General features: G+C 45.1%; 1 protein-coding gene across 3 annotated transcripts in view; it reads right to left on the bottom strand.

Moving 5' to 3' along the window:
• The window catches only part of CPNE8 (copine 8), a 271,698-nt gene that overhangs the window by 35,615 nt on the left and 215,776 nt on the right, over positions 1-20,307 (bottom strand). For all 3 annotated transcript variants that reach the window (XM_054019129.1, XM_054019120.1, XM_054019112.1), the window contains exon 16: positions 11,669-11,796. In XM_054019129.1, coding sequence (XP_053875104.1) covers positions 11,669-11,796 — 128 coding nt within the window. The remainder of the gene's footprint in view (positions 1-11,668; positions 11,797-20,307) is intronic.

Here is a 20,307-nt window from a genome sequence, read left to right as displayed (position 1 = left end):
TCTGGCCTGGTAATATATGAATTTAAGATCTCTTATAGTTTTCATGGATTTTTTTAATATCAGAATGGACCATTAGATCATCTAGTCTGGCCTTCTATGTAACAGGCCAGTTGCAACAACATGCTCTTCCTTGACTAATATTTCTATAGCAAATATGATGTTAAGTAAAATCTTAACTTCCACTACATGAATATTTAGTTTCCAACAAGCTGGGATGTAAGTCTATTCCGTCTTAGCTGGATGTGCATTAAGGTGTCTTTATGGACCCTACTGCTGTGCATTAAAGGTTCTGTAGTGCGCTTTGATCTACCCCATTTTGAAATGGCACTAGATCAAAGTGCACTAAGGAACCGTTAGTGTGGGTCAGGAAGGTCCACAGAAACAGTTAGTGTGCAGCAGGCTAGTGTGGGGTTGATTCACACCCCAGATTGCCACAAACTAAATGTTTGCTGCAAACTAAGCTTAAATGCCACAAACTAAACTTAAAAGAAACTCAAAAAATTTACTTGTTGAAACCAGTATTTCTTTTTACAGTGTGGATAAATTCCTCCAAGCTCAAGAAATGAAGATGCACAAAAATTAACAGGTAAAAATTCACATTTCTGCAGTCATAAGTTTATCAACGCAGAACTAATGGGATTTGTACAGGAGCCCTCTATTAGAAAAATAATCATAACTGGACATCAGTGTCAGGAGGAGCAAGCATTATTTAGAAAAATGTCAAGGAAAAAAATTATGAACCCAATTCTCCACTCTGCTATACCAGTTTAACTCAATGAAGTTACCCCACATTTACATCATCGTAAATGAGTGGAGAATCATAGAGCTCTATGTTTGCTTGATACACTAAAGGACTCTGTGTGCCCTGCATCCATTGCGATAAAAGAGGGTATTCCACAATGCTTTATGAAGATGTGGAGAAAATATCACTCTGCTGCTTGGTAAATCCTTTCCCTCTTCTCATTCAAGAAGGAATGCCTCTTGCAGAAAGAGCCTATATATGGTCTGGACTCAGAATACTTTTGGACTTTTTAAGGTCTGAGTGACTGAACAGAGCAGTGTGGCCTACTGGCCAGAGTTAGTGAGCAGCCCTTGTCGTCAGGGCAACGTGGCCCAATAGCCAGAGTCAGTGAGCGGCCCTGTCCGCCAGGGTGGCATGGCCCAATGGCCAGAGTCAGTAAAGTAGCCCACCTCTGTGAGATTGTGTGGCCTGTTGGCCCACTGGGGGAGTGGGGCGCCCCTCAGAGGTGTGTGGCACCTCAGGTAAGTGGACTTGGGCCCTCTCTGCTCCTCTGAGCCCCAGCCCAGGGCCCTGGCGGGGATGCTCACCACCAAGTCTGCAGGGATCTGCCTGAAACGCACTGACCAGTCCTCTGGTTCACTCACGGGCAAAGAGTTCCAGTCCCTTGGGCCTCTTCTTACCCTTTCCCCCTCATCGAAACTCTCCAGTTCTCCCAGGTCTCTGGGGTCCTCAAATGGCCGGACTCCCACCGATGCCATCCCTTCTCTGGGCTCGTTGGGCAGCCTGGAGTCTCCAGTCAGGAACTCTATGAGTCATAGTCCCGTAGTCGGGGCTTGTAGCAACTCCCTGCAGGGAGCCTGAAGCCCCCGTCCTTCCCCCTCAGCAGCCTCTCCAGACTGAGCTGGGCTGCTACCTTTTATATGTTGCCTCCAGGCTGAACATGCCCAACATGGTCGAAAGGGCGGGGCTTCCTCAGCCTACAAAGCAGAGTTAACCCTTTTGGGGCAGGTGCAGATAGGTATACCCCGTTGCAGATGGTTAAATATGAATGTCAAGTAATCGAACAGAAGGTGCCACTTTTCAACTGCATTTGACAACTCTCCTGCATCATTCAAATGATGGAACCAAAATCAGAAAATTCTACAAGTGGTAGAGAAATACAATTTTGTTCTTCCTTGGTTTTGTTGCAATGACCACCATGATCTTTGAGAAAAAAACATGGCACCTTCCTAATCTGAAGAGCCTGCCACTGTACTGTAAACTTCTCCAATGGAAAAAAGATGATTACTAACCTTCTGTAACTGTTGCACTTTGAGATGTGTTACTCATGTGCATTCCAATTTAGCTATGCATGCGTGGCATGCACTGCTGGCAGAAAGTTTTTCCCTCAGCGATATCCATTGGGTCGACTCTGGTGCCTCCTGGAGTCACGTCCTCATGGCACTGTATATAGGGATCTGCCACCCTGCCAACTCTTCAGTTCCCTGTTGACGGCTAACTCTGACAGATGAGTAGGAGTGCAGGTTTTGGAATGCACATGAGCAACAAATCTCAAAGAACAACGGTTACGGAAGGTTAGTAACGGTCTTCTCTTCTTTGAGTGCTTGCTCATGTTCATTCCAGTGTAGGTGACTCCCAAAGATGTAGGAGGTGGGTTCAGAGTTCACCAACAAGCAGACTGTAGCACCGCTCTGCCAAATCCAGTACTGTCTCTGGCATGCTGCATGATGGCATATGAGTTGCCAAGGTGTGGACAGAAGACCCTGTTGCCGCTCTACAGATATCATGGATGGGAACCTGTGCCACAAATGCAGCTGAAGATGCGTGCACCCTTGTGGAATGTGCTGTCGGGGCTGAAGCAGGGACTTTTGCCAAGTCATAGCACGCACAGATACAAGAAGTGATCCACAATGAAGTTCTCTGGACTAAGACTGGGAGGCCTTTCATCCTGTCAGCCACTGCCACAAAAAACTCAGGAGTCTTCCTAAATGATTTGGTTCTTTCTATGTAGAAGGCCAGTGCTTGCCTGACATCTAGCAAGTGGAGCCTCTGCTCCTGGCTACTTGTGTGTGGTCTTGGGTACAAGACTGGGAGAAAAAACATCCTGGTTATTGTGGAACTGCACTACCTTTGGGAGGCTGGGTGAGGGTGCAGCTGGACCTTATCCTTGAAGAAGACTGGAGGCTCTGATGTGAGGGTCCTAATCTCCAAGACACTCCTGGCTGAGGTGAGGGCCACAAGGAACGCCACCTTTCACAACAAGTAAAGAGCACATTGCCATGGGCTTGGATGGGGGGTCCTGTGAATCTTGACAGTACCAAGGTAAGGTCCCAGGGAGGGATCAGCTGCTGCAGTTGTAGGTACAGCCTATCTAGTCCCTTAAGAAAGTGGCTACAGAATGACTAGAAAAAGGGACCTACTGTTCCACCCCTGGGTGAAAAGCTGAAATTTCTTCCAGGTGTACTCTAACTGAAGATACCAATAGCCCTTGTTGTTTTCAGGAAAGATGTGAACAAACTGGAGAAAGTCCAGAGAAGAGCAACAAAAATGATTAAAGGTCTAGAAAACATGACCTATGAGGGAAGATTGAAAAAATTGGGTTTGTTTAGTCTGTAGAAGAGAAGACTGAAAGGGGACATGGTAACAGTTTTCAAGTACATAAAAGTTTGTTACAAGGAAGAGGGAGAAAAATTGTTGTTCTTAACCTCTGAGGATAGGACAAGAAGCAACGGGCTTAAATTACAGCAAGGGCGATTTAGGTTGGACATTAGGAAAAGCTTCCGAACTGTCAGAGTGGTTAAGCACTGGAATAAATTGCCTAGGGAGATTGTGGAATCTCCATCATTGGAGCAGGTTGGACAAACACCTGTCAGGGATGGTCTAGGTAATACTTAGTCCTGCCTTGAGTGCAGGGGACTGGACCAGATGACCTCTTGAGGTCCCTTCCAGTTCTATGAGTCTATGTTACCTCCAAGGAATTCAGCCATGAAGCTTCCAGGCTGTGAGATGGAGGGATTCGAGATTTGGATGATATAGGCGTCCGTGATCCTGAGAGATTAGATCCGAAAATGGAGTTAGGGTGATTGGTGTTTCTACCAAGAAGTCCAGAAGAGTGGTGAACCGGTGCTGATGTGGCCAGGCTGGCGCAATCAGGATCACACTCGCTCTTTCCCTTCTGGCCTTCAGCAGGACCTTGCATATGAGCAGAATGGGAGGGAATGCATAGAAGAGATGGGCCTTCCAAGGGAGAAAAAACATGTCTGTGATTGAGCCCACACGGTGATTCTGAAAGGAACAAAACTGCAGACATTTTCTGTTGCACTTCATTGCAAACAGGTCTACCTGGGGATCTCCCCACCTCTGGAACATATTCCTCACGACATCTGGGCGAATGGACTACTTGTGATTAGAGAAGGATCTGCTGAGACAATCCACTAACTCATTCTGGGCCCTTGGAAGATAGGAGACTTTGAGGTGGATCGAGTGGGTTATGCAGAATTCCCAGAGGCGGAGGGCTTCCTGGCATAGATGAGAGGATCACGCTCCACCCTTAAGCTTATGCCCAAATAAATCTGTTAGTCTTTAAGGTGCCACCAGACTCCTTGTTGTTTTTGTAGATACAGACTAACACGGCTACCCCCTGATACTTGACGCTCCACCCTGTCTGTTTATACAGAACATCGCTGTCATGTGTCTGTAAGCACCGACATACACTTGCCTTCCAGGTGGGGCTGGAACATTTGGCAGGCGAGGCACACCGCTCTGAGTTCTCTCACACTGATGTGTAGCAAGAGCTCCTCCTGGGACCAGAGGCCTGGAGTCCTGAGGATCCTCAGGGGAGCTCCCCAACCCAGCGTGGAAACATTGGTGACTAGAGACACTGATAGCTGAGATTTTGTGAATGGAACACCTGTGCATACTACCCCCGGATCCAGCCACTGTAAGAGGGAGGCAATCACCGATGGGGGGAATTGTGACCACCCTGTCCAAGCGATCCTGACCTGGTCGGTACCCTGACACTAGCCAGTCCTGAAGAGGTTTGAGTCACAACGTAGTGCGCTTCATCACATACGTGCATGATGCCATATGCCCCAAGAACTTCAGGCAGTTTCTCACTATGGTGATGGATAGTTTTCTGAGGCTCTCTATGATCTAGTTTAGGGTCTGGAATCTGGCATCCGGTAGAAAGGATCTGGCTTGGACTGAATCGAGGACTGCCCCTATGAACTCTATCCTCTGAATGTGAGAAAGAGTCGATTTTTGCATGTTTAACAAAAACCCTAACTTCTGGAAGGTTAACAGTAACAATTGTATGTCTGCCTTCACCTGAGCCCACGTCCAACCTCTGATCAAGCAGTCATTGAGGTCAAGGTACACCTGCACCCTGTTTTCTTAGGAAGGCCACGACCACTGCCATGCACTTCCTGAAAACCTGAGTGGCTGCTGACAGGCCAAATGGAAGAACTGTGAATTGGTAGTGTACTTGACCCACAATGAAATGAAGGAATCTTCTATGGCCTTGGAAGATTGAAATATGAAAATAGGCATCCTTTAAGTTGAAGGCGGCATACCAGTCTCCTGGATCCAGAGAGGGGATAATGGAAGTCAAGGAGACCCTGCGGAACTTTAGCTTCTTCATGAATTTGTTGTGGTTTTGCAGGACCAGTATGGGTCTGAGACCACCACTGGTCTTCGGGATTAGTAAATATCAGTAGTAAAACCCCTTGCCATTTAGCTCTGGAGAAACTTCCTCTACCACTCCCACTTGCAGGGAGCATTTGCACTTCTTGAATCAGGAGTTTCTCATGAGAAGGCTCCCTGAAGAGGGACGTGAAGGAAGGACGGGAAGAACTGAACTCCAGAGTGTATCCCAGTCCTATCATGTGTATCACTCAGCGATCTGAGTGATATGGGCCCATGTCCAATAGAAATGGGATAGCTGGTCCACATAAATCGGGGCGGTTGTATCCTGACACTGTTCTGGTACGGCATCCTTGGACGCACCCTCAAAAGGCCTGTTTAGAACCAAATGATTGTCTGACGATTGTAATAGCTCCATGGGCCAACAAGGGTTCGGAAGGAGGCCTCCTCTTGTAGCTCCTGCCACGCCTCCTATTATAATCCTGCCTCGACTGAGGCTGATAGAAATGAGGCAGAGGTTGGGGCTTCAAATACTTTCTCAGTGGGGCCGGTGTGTGCAGTCCCAGAGACTTCCCAGAAACTGGCCCTGGAGTTCTTCAAGCTGTGGAGCTTGGAGTCTGTCTGCGCCGAAAAGAGTGACATGCCCTCAAATGGGAGGCCCTGGATAGTTTGCTGTACCTCATGCGGGAGACTCGAGGTCTGCAGCTTCGAGCTTCTTCTTATAGCCATAGCCGAAGCCGACCCAAGTAGCTGAGTTGGCCATGTCCAGTGCTGCTTGCGCCACTGCTCTGCCTTCCTTGACTAGAACTCAGCCCTGAATTCCTGTGGCAGCAACTCCTTAAATTTTATCATTGCGCCCCAGGAGTTAAAGTCATAATGGCTAAGGAGCACCTGCTGGTTGGCAATATGAAGTTGGAGCCTCTTTGGCGTAGATCTTTCTGCCAAAGAGGTCCAGCTTCTTGGTGTCCTTTGCCTTGGGGGGTAGGTCCCTGGTGCCCCTGCTTCTCCCACTAACGACTCTGGAGGAAGATCGGTATATAGTTAGTCAAAGCCCTTCCGTGGTACAAAATATTTCCTCACCACCCTTTTTGACATGGGTTGAAAGGAGGCTGGAGTTTGACACCGTTCCTTAACAGGCTCTAGGATGGCACTATCCATAGGCAAAGCTACCTGTGAGGGGACCGAAGGAGTCAAGATGTCCACTAGAGCATGGGAGGTCGCTGCAATCTCCTCCACCTGGATCCCCAGGTTTTGGGCTAACCTCCTTAATAGATCTTGGTGCACCCTGTGGTCATCCTGTGTGAGTGCAATGGAGGTTCCCACTACCACCTTATCTGAGGAGGAGGAAGAGGATGCTAGGACCGGTACCAGGCCTTGCTCCTGTCCATCAGCACCTAGCAGACCCCATGGTGCCTGTCCCTGAGGTATGGTACCGGGCTCAGTACCTGGGCCCTGTTCCTGTACCACAGGAGGAGATGGTGAGCCTCTACCCTCTGATGCAACAGAGTATGACCTCCTTGACTGAGATTCTTGGGTCTTATGAAAAGCCAAAGGAGTCCAAAATAATCATTACACAGGCATCAGTGTCTGTGCCAGCCAGGCAATTGGTGGAACCCCCCTGGGTCCATATCCACCATCAGGTACTGTTGGTCAGACCGGTGCCGGCTCCTGTGGGAGCTGCAGGATTCCAGCTCTGAATCTGAGGGTGAGGATTCACTCCCTGATGACTATGGGAGAGCGGTGCAGACGGTACCAGCGAGTGGTGCCAAAAGGGGGGTGGACTGATGCTCCGGCATCAATTGCTGGTTTCCCCTTCGACGGCACCTGGGGTCTCAGTGCCTTAGTTGCTCTCATCTCCAGCGCTGGTTCATGCCTGGTGTCGGATAGTGGTACAGTAGGGAAATCAGGTTCTGTGCTGCCTGGAACACCTCTGGTATAGATGGAAGTGCCAGTCTTGTGTGCTCTCTCTCAGAGGAGAGTCCAATGGCACCCTTTGGTCTCTTTCTTTCTGGCTACAGGGTTTGAACCCTTTACAAACTCTGCAGCGGTCACACAGATGAGATTCCCCAAGGCACTTGAGGCAAGCTGAGTGGGGGTCGCTAATGGGCATAGGCTTGTGGCAAGCCTCACATGGCATGAAGCCCTTAGATCGAGGCATGCTCCTGTGACAGGGACAGGGGAGAATCCCGTTAAGAGGGGTCCTACTTTATTACTACTAACTAATACTAACTGTAGCAATTAACTACTAATTTTTCAGCTATATGCAGGAAAAACAAAGTCTATCGGGGAGAGTACTTGCAAGAGCAAGAACGAGAAGCAGCTCCAGCAACCATGACAGGTGGAAAGAAGGAACTGAAGGGTGGCAGCTTGGCAGATCCCTATATACGGTGCCATGAGGACGTGACTCCAGGGGACACCAGAGAGAATCTGACGGATACCACTGAGGGAAAAACTTTCTGGCAGTGGTACATGCAGCACATGCACACCTACATTGGAATGGACATGAGCAAGCACTCGAAGAAGAACATAAATATTGGTGAAGGATGAAGTCTACTGTGATATGAAGATACTCATCCTGTAAGATTACTGGTGCTAAAGCTTTTGGATGAACTCCTAATATTACTGATTGGAGATATAGATAATCTATCTTGTATATTACTGTCTTTTGTATGGCTAATCATGCTCCCCAAACTGCATGATTTGTCCTCCACAGAGTCATTCTGAACTTGAGATTCTGGGTGCAGGCAAAAACACCTTCTCTCTATTCTACCATGAACTTCAAGGTTAATCTGAGTGATATCATGGTGAAAAAGAGAATGAACATTTACAGAAATAGTCTTACTGAGGATCTTGGACAGGACCAGTAAGAGGAAGAAGGATCAGGAATATGTGGCTGCTGCTGAGTGTCCTCTACTTATCTTCTCTGCCAGCTGGTCTTCTAGGCTGTCTAGAATTCCCATCTCAATCCCTTAACCTCTGAGGGAATGGTGAGGGGAAGTTACAGGCACTGCTGAGTCGTATGGTGTTCTTTCCAACGGAACAGGGCCACAACTAGGGAGGGGCGAGAGGGGCAGCTGCTCAGGGCGCAGAGCCGGCATGGGCGCAAAAATGGGGCAGTACAGGATTGGGCTCAGCAGCATCAGCCCCGTCACAGTTACTCCCTCCAGTACCCTCCAAATATCCCCCAAATGTCCCTCCCAGCACACAGACACCCCTTCAGGATCCCCTCCCCCCCGTTAGTGTGCTTTATTTGGAAATCTGAAATATGGTAACTCTAGGGGTTGCTCTGTTCTCACGGCCTTGGTTTCTGGAGCTGGCAGGAGCGAATTCACCTGCCAGCAGCTGCCTGCCCCCAGCTCCTGGGCTGGGCACCAGGCTCACATGGCTGAGCTCAGGCTGTGTGACTGCGAGCCCAGCAGCCAAGGGGAGCAAGGGGTGGTTCCACTGTGTGTAGAGAGTGTGGTGAGTGTGACCTGGCTGCAATGGAAGGCCCCTGGGCAGCAAGTGGGGCGTGACTGGGCTGCTGTAAGCAGGTGCCCAAGGGGAATGAGTACTCCAGGGAGCACCTTGGGGAGCATCTTATGGCAGCCAGGCTTCATGGACAGGGGCTGGTTGCAGGGGGTGTTGCTGGCCGGCACCAAGCTCCTTTGGGCAGAGACGAGAAGGTTTCAGGAGCTCGGAGCAGTGCCACCACTCTGCCTGGAAAGCGCCCAGCTGCGCAGAGGTGGCCTGACTTGGGAAACAGGGCAGGGAGGGCTGCCGGGCAGCCAGCCAGCACTTCGGCTTCCACAGCATGAAGAGCCAAGGGCCTGAGCAGACTGGGTGGCTTCCACCAGCTTCCGATCTGCTGGCCCCTGGCAGAAGGCAATGGTTTTCAAACTGTGGGGTGCATTTCACATGTAAGGTGCGCCCCTCAGTTTGAAAACCGCTGTGCTAAATGGGAGGCAGAATTCTGGGAGAGGGCGGGATGTGATCCTGCATGTCCCCCAAATGGCACCTCTAGGGAGCGCAAATATGATTGATCACCACAGGTGCTAAAATGCTTTGTTACAGCTCTGCAACAGAGACCTTCCCCGGCTCCAGGAAGCACAAACCTGTCCTGCACTAATGACTCCACTTTTTGGCCATCATCCTTACTTTTCATTTTAGTTTTTTTTCACAGAAATTCTCTTCAGAAATGCAGGAGTACTTCTGATGACAATTATCAGGGGGTAGCCGTGTTAGTCTGTATCTACAAAAACAACAAAGAGTCTGGTGGCACCTTAAAGACTAACAGATTTATTTGGGCATAAGCTTTCGTGAGTAAAAACCTCACTTCTTCGGATCTGATGACAATGTTACAACACTACAACATCCCTTCCCCAATCAGCAGAAAGACAAATAGATCTGAGAGTCCATTTGAGTAAGGTGCCAATCAGCCACACTGGGGATTAAAGCATGTATCAACTCAGTAGAACTCTTAACTGGTATATTTCTCATATCTATCTTATGGTTTGGACGAAAGGGACCAAGTATTCTCTACTACATAACTTAGTTTGGTGAAGTCGGAAGTTCTAAAATATATCTCTTCATAATGGAAAAATTGTTCCTAACATACATATGAGACACAATAGTTCAGAAAGATTCCAAGCACCTTCTCACTTCTCTTTTGAATATATTTATTCCATTTTTCTAACTGTTCTCTAAGTTTTCTGGATTTTCACTGAACAAGAAATTTTCAAAATATAAAATTTTAAACATTTTGTTTTTTTCTTTTTCTGTGCCTTTTTTCCTTTCTGCCACCGAATGAGATAGTGTGCTTGTCTAGATTTTTTTCCATTGTTCTTTTTTTCCATTTCTCTCTTTTTAATTTAATTTTTCCTTTTGCCCCCTCTGACTTCTCAAATCTACTCAACTTTGGAAAAGTTGGAGAAGCAAAAGGAAAAGTAGCAAAGTTCAACTAACCAACCCACCCAACCCCTGAAAGTTATTCATATTATTGTATTCTGTGGCAAAAAGGGAAAAAAAGAAGAAGGGGGGGGTGAAGAGGAGGAAGAGAGGAAATGAACATTTTAAAATTCAAAATAAAAAAAAAAAGTTTGGTAAAACCTTAAATTCTTCCACTTAAGACCTTGTAAAACAAACGACTACAAAAAGATGAATTTTTTGTGTGACATGTTTTTCCATTTTTCAGACAACTAATTGTAACATATTTTGTTTTTCTTCAAAATAGGCGAAGGTGCTGAAACAGCAAAATGAGACAAATGAAAAATAAAAATTTAATAAAATTAAAATATTTGGTCTCCTAAAATGTCATTTTATCAGATCAGATGCCAGATCCTCAGCTGCACAAGATTATCTACTAGCTACCAAGGAGGAGAGGAGAAGAGCAAAGATGGGTTTAAGCCACCTTTGCATACACCATGTCCTCAGTATAAATCTGGATCAGCCTGAGATTGGTTCTAAATTATGCTGGCTTGTAATGGCCAAAGAGCCCTTACACTAGCCAGGTATTACCAAAGCGCAACACATGCCAGTCACATCTCTTCTCAACTGCACCCCCTAAGCTGGCCTCCAGGGCATCAGAGACTCCTCAAGGGCCAAACTAAGGCAGCTTTCCAGGTCCTCTGTGCTTCTGGAGTAGAACAAATGGGCTGGGAGAGGGACCAGGACCTGTCTTTATTACAATAGTACAGTATTGTTGGAGAAAAACACAATTCCCTTCCTGTCAGTTCTTTCTCTGCTTCCACAGTATGAATCACTGAATCATAGAATATCAGGGTTGGAAGGGACTTCAGGAGGTCATCTAGTCCAACCCCCTGCTGAAAGCAGGGCCAATCCCCAACTAAATCATTCCAACCAGGGCGTTGTCAAGCCTGACCGTAAAAACCTCTAAGGAAGGAGATTCCACCACCTCCCTAGGTAACCCATTCCAGTGCTTCACCACCCTCCTAGTGAAAAAGTGAGGCCAAATTCCCTCTTCAGTGAAACAAGTTTAACTGAAAAGAGACCGAGGATCCCTATGTTTACTGTACAGAATGTTATAAAAGAAATTACTATTTGAATAATTTAATTAGTTGAGAAACAATATATAATTATATATGGAAAGACCACATGCTAATGATTGCACATGGAGGCAGAAAATTAAGATTTAACTTCCAACCTTAACTCTATTTCCTGACAATTGAATGCTTGATTTTTCAACATTAATGTCCTACTACTGTTTGTCTTTTCAATGGAATAATTATATTGGTAATACGATGTCAATGTATTTGGTTTCTCCAAGGCAACTGTTGGAATACTTACCTTGCGACATGATTAATTACTGGAGCAAAGTTTGTTGGTCCATAAAGCTGTACAGATTTTAAACTTCTATAATATGCCTCCATTACACCATCAATTCCATTGCAGTAGGGATTTTGAGGGTTTCCATTCTAAATAGTTAAAGAAAATTGGATAAGATTAATAACTGAAATATTAACAATCAATCAAAATAAGTATTATCACAATATACAGAGAAAGTTCTAATATGGTATTTAACTGAAGATCTTGTGTTCCTTTGAGGTATGAAACAAAAGACTAATACTGTATGAAGTGTTGTTGCAGCTGTGTCAGTCCCAGGATATTAGAGAGACAAGGTGGGTAAGGGTAATATCTTTTATTGGATCATGTTTTGGAATATATTACTACTTAATAATTTCTTATTTAAAATATTTCAGGAAAAATAATATGGTGGCCAGACCCCAATGTAAATACAGTTGTCATGAATATAGGGGGAAGGGTAGCAACCTTTATGTATGCTTGGCAGCTGTACTGGATTGCCTTACCTGTAAAGGATTAAGCAGTTCAAATAACCTAGTTGGCACTTGCCCAGAAGGACCAATGAGAAAAGAAGATACTTTCAAATCTGGGGGAGAAGGATTTGTTTTTGTTCTGTGTGTTGTCCCCTCTCCGGATGGAGAGAGAAGCCAAGAAGGTACAGTATCTCCTGAAATAATCCATATACCTGGAATAATCCATCTAAAACCACAGAAACTGTGAGTAGGGCAAGGAAATGCATTAGGTTATCTTTTGTTTTGTCTTGTGAATTTCCCTATGCTACAGAAATAGTTTCATTCCTCTTTTCATAATTGTGAAGCTGAGCCCAGAGGGGAATCCTCTGTGTTTTAAATTTTTGTATTACCCTGTAAAGTTACCTTCCATTCTGATTTTGCAGGTGTGATTCTTTTACTTTTTTCTTTATCAATAAAGTTCTTCTTTTAAGAACCTGATTGATTTCAGTGTCCTGAAGACAAAGGGTCTGGGTCACACTGCTAAGGCAACTGGTTGGTATATTATTCTCAAGCCTCCCCAGGAAAGGGGGTGAAAGGGTTTGGGGGGATATTTTGGGGGGACAGGGATTCCGAGTGATCCTTCCCTGAATTTTTGTGTAAACCACTTGATGGTGGCAGCAAAATACCGTCCAAGGACAAGGAAAAGAATTTGTGCCTTGGGGATGTTTTAACCTAAACTGGTAGAATATAAGATTAAGAGGTCTTTCATGCAGGTCCCCACATCTGTACCCCAGAGTTCAGAGTGTGTGTGTGTGTGTGTGGGGAACCCTGACAACAGTATATAAGTGTAAGGGAAGCTATAGTTTTTATTGGCTTCAGTATTCTGCTCTGTACTGGGCAAACTGATCCTGAGCACGATTGGACCTAGTGCACAAGGGGGACAAATGGGACCTGTGAGCTCACTATGTTGGGAGACACAGGACTGCTTGGAATTCTTGTACTTGAGACTAAGCTTTTTGGGGCAGGTTTTTTTTTACTAAATCTTTACAACACCTATCGCACCAAATGCCTATGCACAATGGGCTGCCAATTTGGAGGGACCTATTTATTTGTTTCATAATATATAAATATGTCAAATCCCAGTTTAAGATTCCATACTGAATCTCAGGGCTGGTAGTTAGAAAAAACCTTAACTTCTGAAATGATTTGATTTTATGAGCCAATTGTCCAGATATAGATAACACCTGCAGGCCTCAATCATGATGTTAAACTTCTACCACCACCAAGCACTTGGTGAATACTCTTGGGATCATTGAATACTCAAAGGGCAGTGCATCTTATACTGGTAGTGACTGAAAGGACACTGAGACATATCCTGTGTCTTCTCTTATTGAAATGTAGACATAAGCATCTTGAAGATCTAAGGCCCCAAACTAGTCCTCCAGGTTTAGAGTAGTGATAATACTTCCCAGAGCAATCATCTAGAACTTTATCTTCACTAAGTATTTGTTTCATTTTCAGAGTGCACAGGACACCATTCTATTTGGGAATAAGTGAATACCAGAAAACACCTTTTCCTTCAGTAAAGTTCTGGCATCACCTTCTATGGTACCTATACTCAACAGTGCAAAGATCTCTTCTTGTAGTTTTTCTCATGAGATACAATGGGAGGGGGGCCTTGGCATTAGATCAAACTAGAGGGAACACTGCCTCCTGTGAGATGTACAGATTTCAAATATGCCCCTGCGTGTGTTAAGAATAATAACTATAATTCCTTCTGGCCTTAAATCAGAAAAATCTACCAATCTATTCCCCTATCAAGGACACAACCAAGGTTACAGTATGTACCTTTGTTTACCCCCAAGTAATGTCTATCTCAATCTAACCAAAAATAATAGGAAACCAGCAATCCACACTTCATCTTGACCGCGGAACTGAGATAAGTGAAGTTTGAAGCAGAATTTTCCAGGGAACTGATCTGGAATGTTTAAACAATATATTTTAACTACGCTTGTGCAATGGATTAATATTGAGACCATTTTATACATTTATATATGAATGGAGTCTTTGAATGGCTAAAAAAAGTCCACCCAGAAGATTAAACAAAGAATATATAGAAAAAGAGGATGTTTTCCTATGCAGACAAACCCATAATGTTCTGAGAGTTAACCAAGTCACAAAGGAGTATGAAAACTATAGAATTTATGCAAGGCAGAAATAACTTAAATAAATAAAAAATAAATTAATGGAGATATCCTATCTCCGAGAACTGGAAGGGACCTTGAAAGGTCATCGAGTCCAGCCCCCTGCCTTCACTAGCAGGACCAAGTACTGATTCTGCCCCAGATACCTAAGTGGCCCCCTCAAGGATTGAGCTCACAACCCTGGGTTTAGCAGGCCAATGCTCAAACCACTGAGCTATCCCTCCCTCTCGCTGTCTGAACCAAAGAAACTGAAGGTTACATGGCCCAAAATTCCTTATACCCCACAGAAGTCCAACACGCGTTTTCACTCCAAATTAAAAACTGTACTGTGTCTGCCTTATCAATCAGCTATACCATCTTTCTATATGTGGATAATTTGTCTAGGTCCTTCAATATTTCTTATTTTATTGTAAGCTTTGAAGAATGTGAAATGAAAGATATTAGGTATATGTGATGGTACCTCACGTATACCTAATGGTAAGGCTTTATGGAAATATGCTTAGAATGTGTTTTATGCTACATATGCCATGTAACATATCTCAAAGGTTATGATCTACTGAATCTATTAATCCTATTTGTATGCATGTATCATTTTTTGTATTCGAAGTTATGAATATTGGCAGTGTACTGATTTGATTTCTAAATAACCGTAGTAGAGCATTTGGTCAGTTCCTGGAGAAAGAAATGTTGAAGTTAAGTACCTAATCAAGAGACACTTAAAGGACAATGAATCTTGGAATGCTTCAATCCACATAAGAAGTCTACTTGAGGACGTTCATGGTAGCATGTGACCCATGGCTGCTACCTGGTAAGAAACTATGAGTCATGCATGGACATGTGACTTTCCCAGGTGACTCCTAAACTCCATCTTGGAGCTGGACTTTGCATAGGAGAGGGGAGGGGGTCTCCACCCACAAAAAGAAAGTCTATTTAAGCCCATGGGAGACCCCTCCATTTTGTCTTCAGCTGGCTAAAGAGAGATCCTCTCCACCCCCCCACGATACTTGAAAGAAACTGGAACAAAGGACAGTGTGCAAAGGGTGTGAGTGATCGCTGGACCAAGGCTAAAAGGAGATTAGTCTGTAGAAGGGAGCATTCTGGAACTGGTGAGGATCTTATCTGTATTCAGTTTGATTAAACATAGATTTGCGCGTTTTATTTTATTTTGCTTGGTGACTTACTTTGTTCTGTCTGTTACTACTTGGAACCACTTAAATCCTACTATCTGTACTTAATAAAACCACTTTTTACTTATTAATTAACTCAGAGTATGTATTAATACCTGGGGGAGCAAACAGCCGTGCATCTCTCTCTATCAGCGTTATGGAGGGCAAACAATTTATGAGTTTACCCTGCATAAGCTTTATACAGGGTAAAATGTCTTTATTTGGGTTTAGACCCCATTGGGAGTTGGGCATCTGAGTGTTAGAGACAAGCACACTTCTGTTAGTTGCTTTCAGGTAAACCTGCAGCTTTGGGGCAAGTAATTCAGACCCTGGGTCTTTGTTGGAGCAGACGGGAGTGTCTGGCTCAACAAGACAGGGTGCTGGGGCCCCGAACTGGCAGGGAAGGCAGGGGTAGAAGTAGTCTTGGCACATCGGGTGGCAGCTCCCAAGGGAGGTTCTGTGATCCAACCCGTCACAGTATAATCAAAGAATGTATGACCATGTTCACCAAATTCTGTGGAATTATAAAGGACTGTTTTCTTTCTAAATTATTGTTGCATTGTAGAAATTTTATGAATTATATGGCATAAGGAAGCACAAACACCTAAGCCGTGTATAGTCTTAAACTATTAAAAAATTCTTAAAAGGGGAATTCTAATTAATAGGGTTCTCAATACAAAATACAATCTTTGAAATGAATAAAATGTAAAAAACCTCTGACAAAGAAAAGAACCAAAGAAAGTTGTTATATATCAAAACTATCTACTGGATATCAATGGAAGTAGCAGGAAAACTGGGGACTAGAAATCAGAAAGCTGGTTAACAAGTGTCCAGTAGAAATAAAAAAGCTGCCAACCTCCAATAATCCCTGAAAAGAAGGTATAAAACTGGAGGTCACCAAGTGGAACCTCAGATTTTGCTGAGCTCATCAAAGAACCTGTCGAACTCCAGACGTGCTACCAGACACTTGTACTTGCCATGTGGACAGCTTCTCCCTGCCTCCATGGTTACCAAGACTTAGAAGAAAGAGAGAGATTTCAGAGGTTGATTTATCTTTGTCTTTAATATAAGTAACGAAATGTTATCTTGCTAAGTATGCACTCTTTCTAGTGAGACCTCAAGGAGCTAAATTTTAGGATTTTAATTAAGTAATGTTTGTGACACTGCACCCCATATTTTTGCAGTGATATTATGATCTGATTATGACATAATTATAATGTATTTTATGCAAGATAAGTCATGTCAGGTGTCATTGGAAAAGTTATGAGTAATGAATGTCATTATCGTATTTATTTGCATGTATCATTTTTGTATCTGAAGTTATGAATATTGACTATGTACCTGTATTTCAAATATAATTACACCGGGGTAATGCCCACTATGCTTTCAATCTAGGTAGTGGGTGTGGAAGAGACTATTCAGGGCAATGGGCCATTAAGAAATAAACAATAGGCCTTAGGAGAAGCTTATCTCCCACCTGGGGAGCTTTCCTGAGAATGCTACAGACAGACTCCGAGTAATGTCTGCTATGACTCTACAAGGACATGTGATGAGACCATGTCTCTAGACTCCATTTTGGGATGTCAGTATTTTTCCACAGACTGGTGTGGGACCCAAGCTTTGGGAACAAAGGGTTCCCACCATAGCAAAAGCTAAATAAGGCAGGGAGTGACATCATCTGGTGTTCTTCACGTGAGGAACAAAGACTGAACTGGCGGAAGTGCTGGACCCAGGCTAAAGGGATTTTTAGCTTGTGAAAGAAACACCTGGGGATTCCAAGCTGCAAAGCAAGTGCAGCTTGCTCCTTAAGAATCTGTAGCCTTCTTGTATCATCTCTCAGGGTGAGAATCTGCTATTCATATCCAATTTATTTAGTATGTTAAGCTTAATTTGCATTTTTTGTTTATTTGCAAAGTTAATCTTCTTTGATCTGTTTGCTATCACTTATAACCACTTTATATCTATCTTTTGTAGTTAATAAACTTGTTTTTGCTTTATCTAAACCAGTGAGTTGGAATGAAGTGTGTGGGAATCATAACCCGGGGCAAAGGCTGTTTCATATTCCTAACCACATTGAGGGAGGGGGTAAATTTTATGAGCTTACGCTGTCCATTTCCCTGTGCAGCACAAGACGGTATAAAAAACAGTTACCTACCTTTTGTAACTGTTGTTCTTCGAGATGTGTTGACCATGTCCATTACAAGTAGATGTGTGCGCACCGCATGCACAGTTGTTGAAGGTTTGCCCCTAGTGGTAACCGTCAGGTCGGCTGTGCAGCCCCCTGGAGTGGCGCCTTCATGGCGGTGTAGATAGGTGACTGCTGACCTGCCATCTCTTCAGTTCCTTCTTGCCGGATACTCTGAGAGATGGGAGGTGGGTGGGTCTTGGAATGGACACGAACAACACATCTCAAAGAACAACAGTTATGAAAGATAGGTAACCATTTTTCTTCAAGTCATTGCTCATGTCAATTCCAAATAGGTGACTCCCACGCAGTCCCCTGGAGGAGGGGTCAGAGTTCACAGATTTGCAGACTGAACCACTGCTCTACCAAATGTGGAATCATCTCTAGCCTGCTGAATGATAGCATAGTGCGAAAACCATGTCGCTGCCCTGCAGATATCCTGAATGGGAACCTGTGCCAGGAACGTTGCAGAGGAAGCTTGCGCTCTTGTGGAGTGCAGTCAATGTTGGAGCTGGTATTTTTGCCAGGTCATAGTGTAACCCATACACCTCCTGCATGTGGTGGTGTCCCATCTAGTGCACCGAGACTACTTAGACAGGGAGAGATTAATGAGTTTGCTCTACAGCCTTAGCTAACAGCTAGTTGGCTTTTAGCTCATGTGGTAGAGGCTCATGCACTAAGCTCCAGAGGTCCCAGGTTCGATCCCCCTGCTGACGACCGGGTTCTGTTGGCGATACAATAGCACGTCCTGATACAGGCCATGATCCAAGAAGAGATTCTATGGTTTGAGACAAGAAGACCTTTCATCCTCTGGGCAATGGCAACAAAGAGCTGTGTTGACCTTCTAAATGGCTTTGTCCGCTCAATGTAAAATGCTAGCGTGTCTAACATCCAGGGAATGGAGCATGTGTTCCCTGTCATTAGCATGCGGCTTGGGGCAAAACACCGGCAGAAAGAGGTCTTGATTTGCATGAAATTGTGAAACTACCTTTGAGAGGAAAGCCGGTTGTGGTCGTAACTGTACCTTGTCCTTATAAAACACTGTATAAGGGGGTTTGAATGTCAGAGCCTTGAGCTCAGACACTCTTCTGTCCGATGTTATAGCCACTTGGAATGCTACCTTCCAAGATAGGTAAAGGAGAGAGAGCAAGTTGCCAAGGGCTCAAAGGGAGAGCCCATCAGCCTAGAGAGCACCAAATTGAGATCCCATGGGGGAATTGGCTGTCTTACTTGAGGGTACAGTCTGTCTAGACCCTTGAGAAAACGGCCAACTATAGGTTTAGCAAACATTGACTGGGCTGCTGAGCTGGGGTGGAAAGCCAAAATCGCAGCGAGGTGAATCTTTATTGATGATGTTGCCAACCCCTGCTGTTTTAACTGGAGTAAATAGTCCGGGATGCAGGGAATCGAGGCCTGCAATGGAGGAGTGCCCTTCTGATGCGACCAAACTGAAAACCTCTTCCACTTAGCCAGGTAAGTGGTGCGAGTGGAAGGCTTTCTTGCTGCCAAGGAGAACCTCCCTAACAGAGTCTGAGCATGCAAGCTCTAACGGGTTTAGTCATGGAGTTTCCATGCCGTGAGGTGGAGAGACTCCAGGTTTGGGTGCTGGAGGCAGCCGTGGTACTGGGTGATCAAGTCCAGATCCAGGGGCAGGGTTATAGGCATATCCATGGACATGTCCAGTGTATGGTGAACCAGTGCTGACATGGCCACGCTGGTGCTATCAAGTTTAATGAAGTTTTGTCTTGTCGGACCTTGAGGAGGACTTTGTGGATGAGTGGGAATGGTGGGAATGCATACAATAGGTGCCCGCGAGCAAGCCCTGGCTGCGATTCAGGAAGGAACAAAACTGCTGACGCTTCCTGTTGTGCCGTGTCGTGAACAGGTCTATCTGTTGAGAGCCTCACCTTTGGAAAATGCTGATGGTGACATCCGGGTGAAGAGACCACTTGTGGCTGTGAAAGGACCTGCTGAGGCAGTCGGCCAATTCGTTCTGTGAACCCGGAAGGTACGAGGCATCCAATTGTATCAAGTGGGCGATGCAAAATACCCACAACTTGAGGGCTTCCTGAGGAGCAAGCACCCCACCTTGTCTGCTTATATTGAATATCGCTGTGGTGCTGTCTGTCAATACTGATACGCATCTGCCCTAAAGATGGGTTTGAAAAGTCTGGCAAGCAAGGCACACTGTGCGCAGCTCCTTTATGTTGATATGCAGTGAAAGTTCTGCCTGGGACCAAAGAACCTGAGTCCTGAGATCGCTTAAGTGCGCTCCCCATCCCATCGCTGACTCATCTGTGACTAATGACAGCGTTGGCTGAGGTTTGGAGAAGGGTATTCCTGCACATACTGTTTGTGAGTTGAGCCACTACCGAAGGGACTCAAGAACCTGAGGGGTAAGAGTGATCAGTCTGTCTAGGTGATCTTGGTTCAGTCTGTAAACTCGGGCCAGCCAAGCCTAAAGGGGACAAAGTTGCAGTCTGGCATGCTGTACCACATATGTGCAAGCAGCCATGTGTCTGACTAATTTTAGGCAATTCTGCACCGTTGTGGTGGGGAATCTGCTGAGATCTTTTATGATGGCACTCACGGCAAGGAAATGAGCTTCCGGAAGGAA

Source organism: Malaclemys terrapin, chromosome 1, assembly GCF_027887155.1.
Source record: "Malaclemys terrapin pileata isolate rMalTer1 chromosome 1, rMalTer1.hap1, whole genome shotgun sequence".
NCBI lineage: Eukaryota > Metazoa > Chordata > Testudines > Emydidae > Malaclemys > Malaclemys terrapin.
Note: the sequence above shows the minus strand (reverse complement) of the source record. Positions and strands in the feature narration are given on the sequence as shown.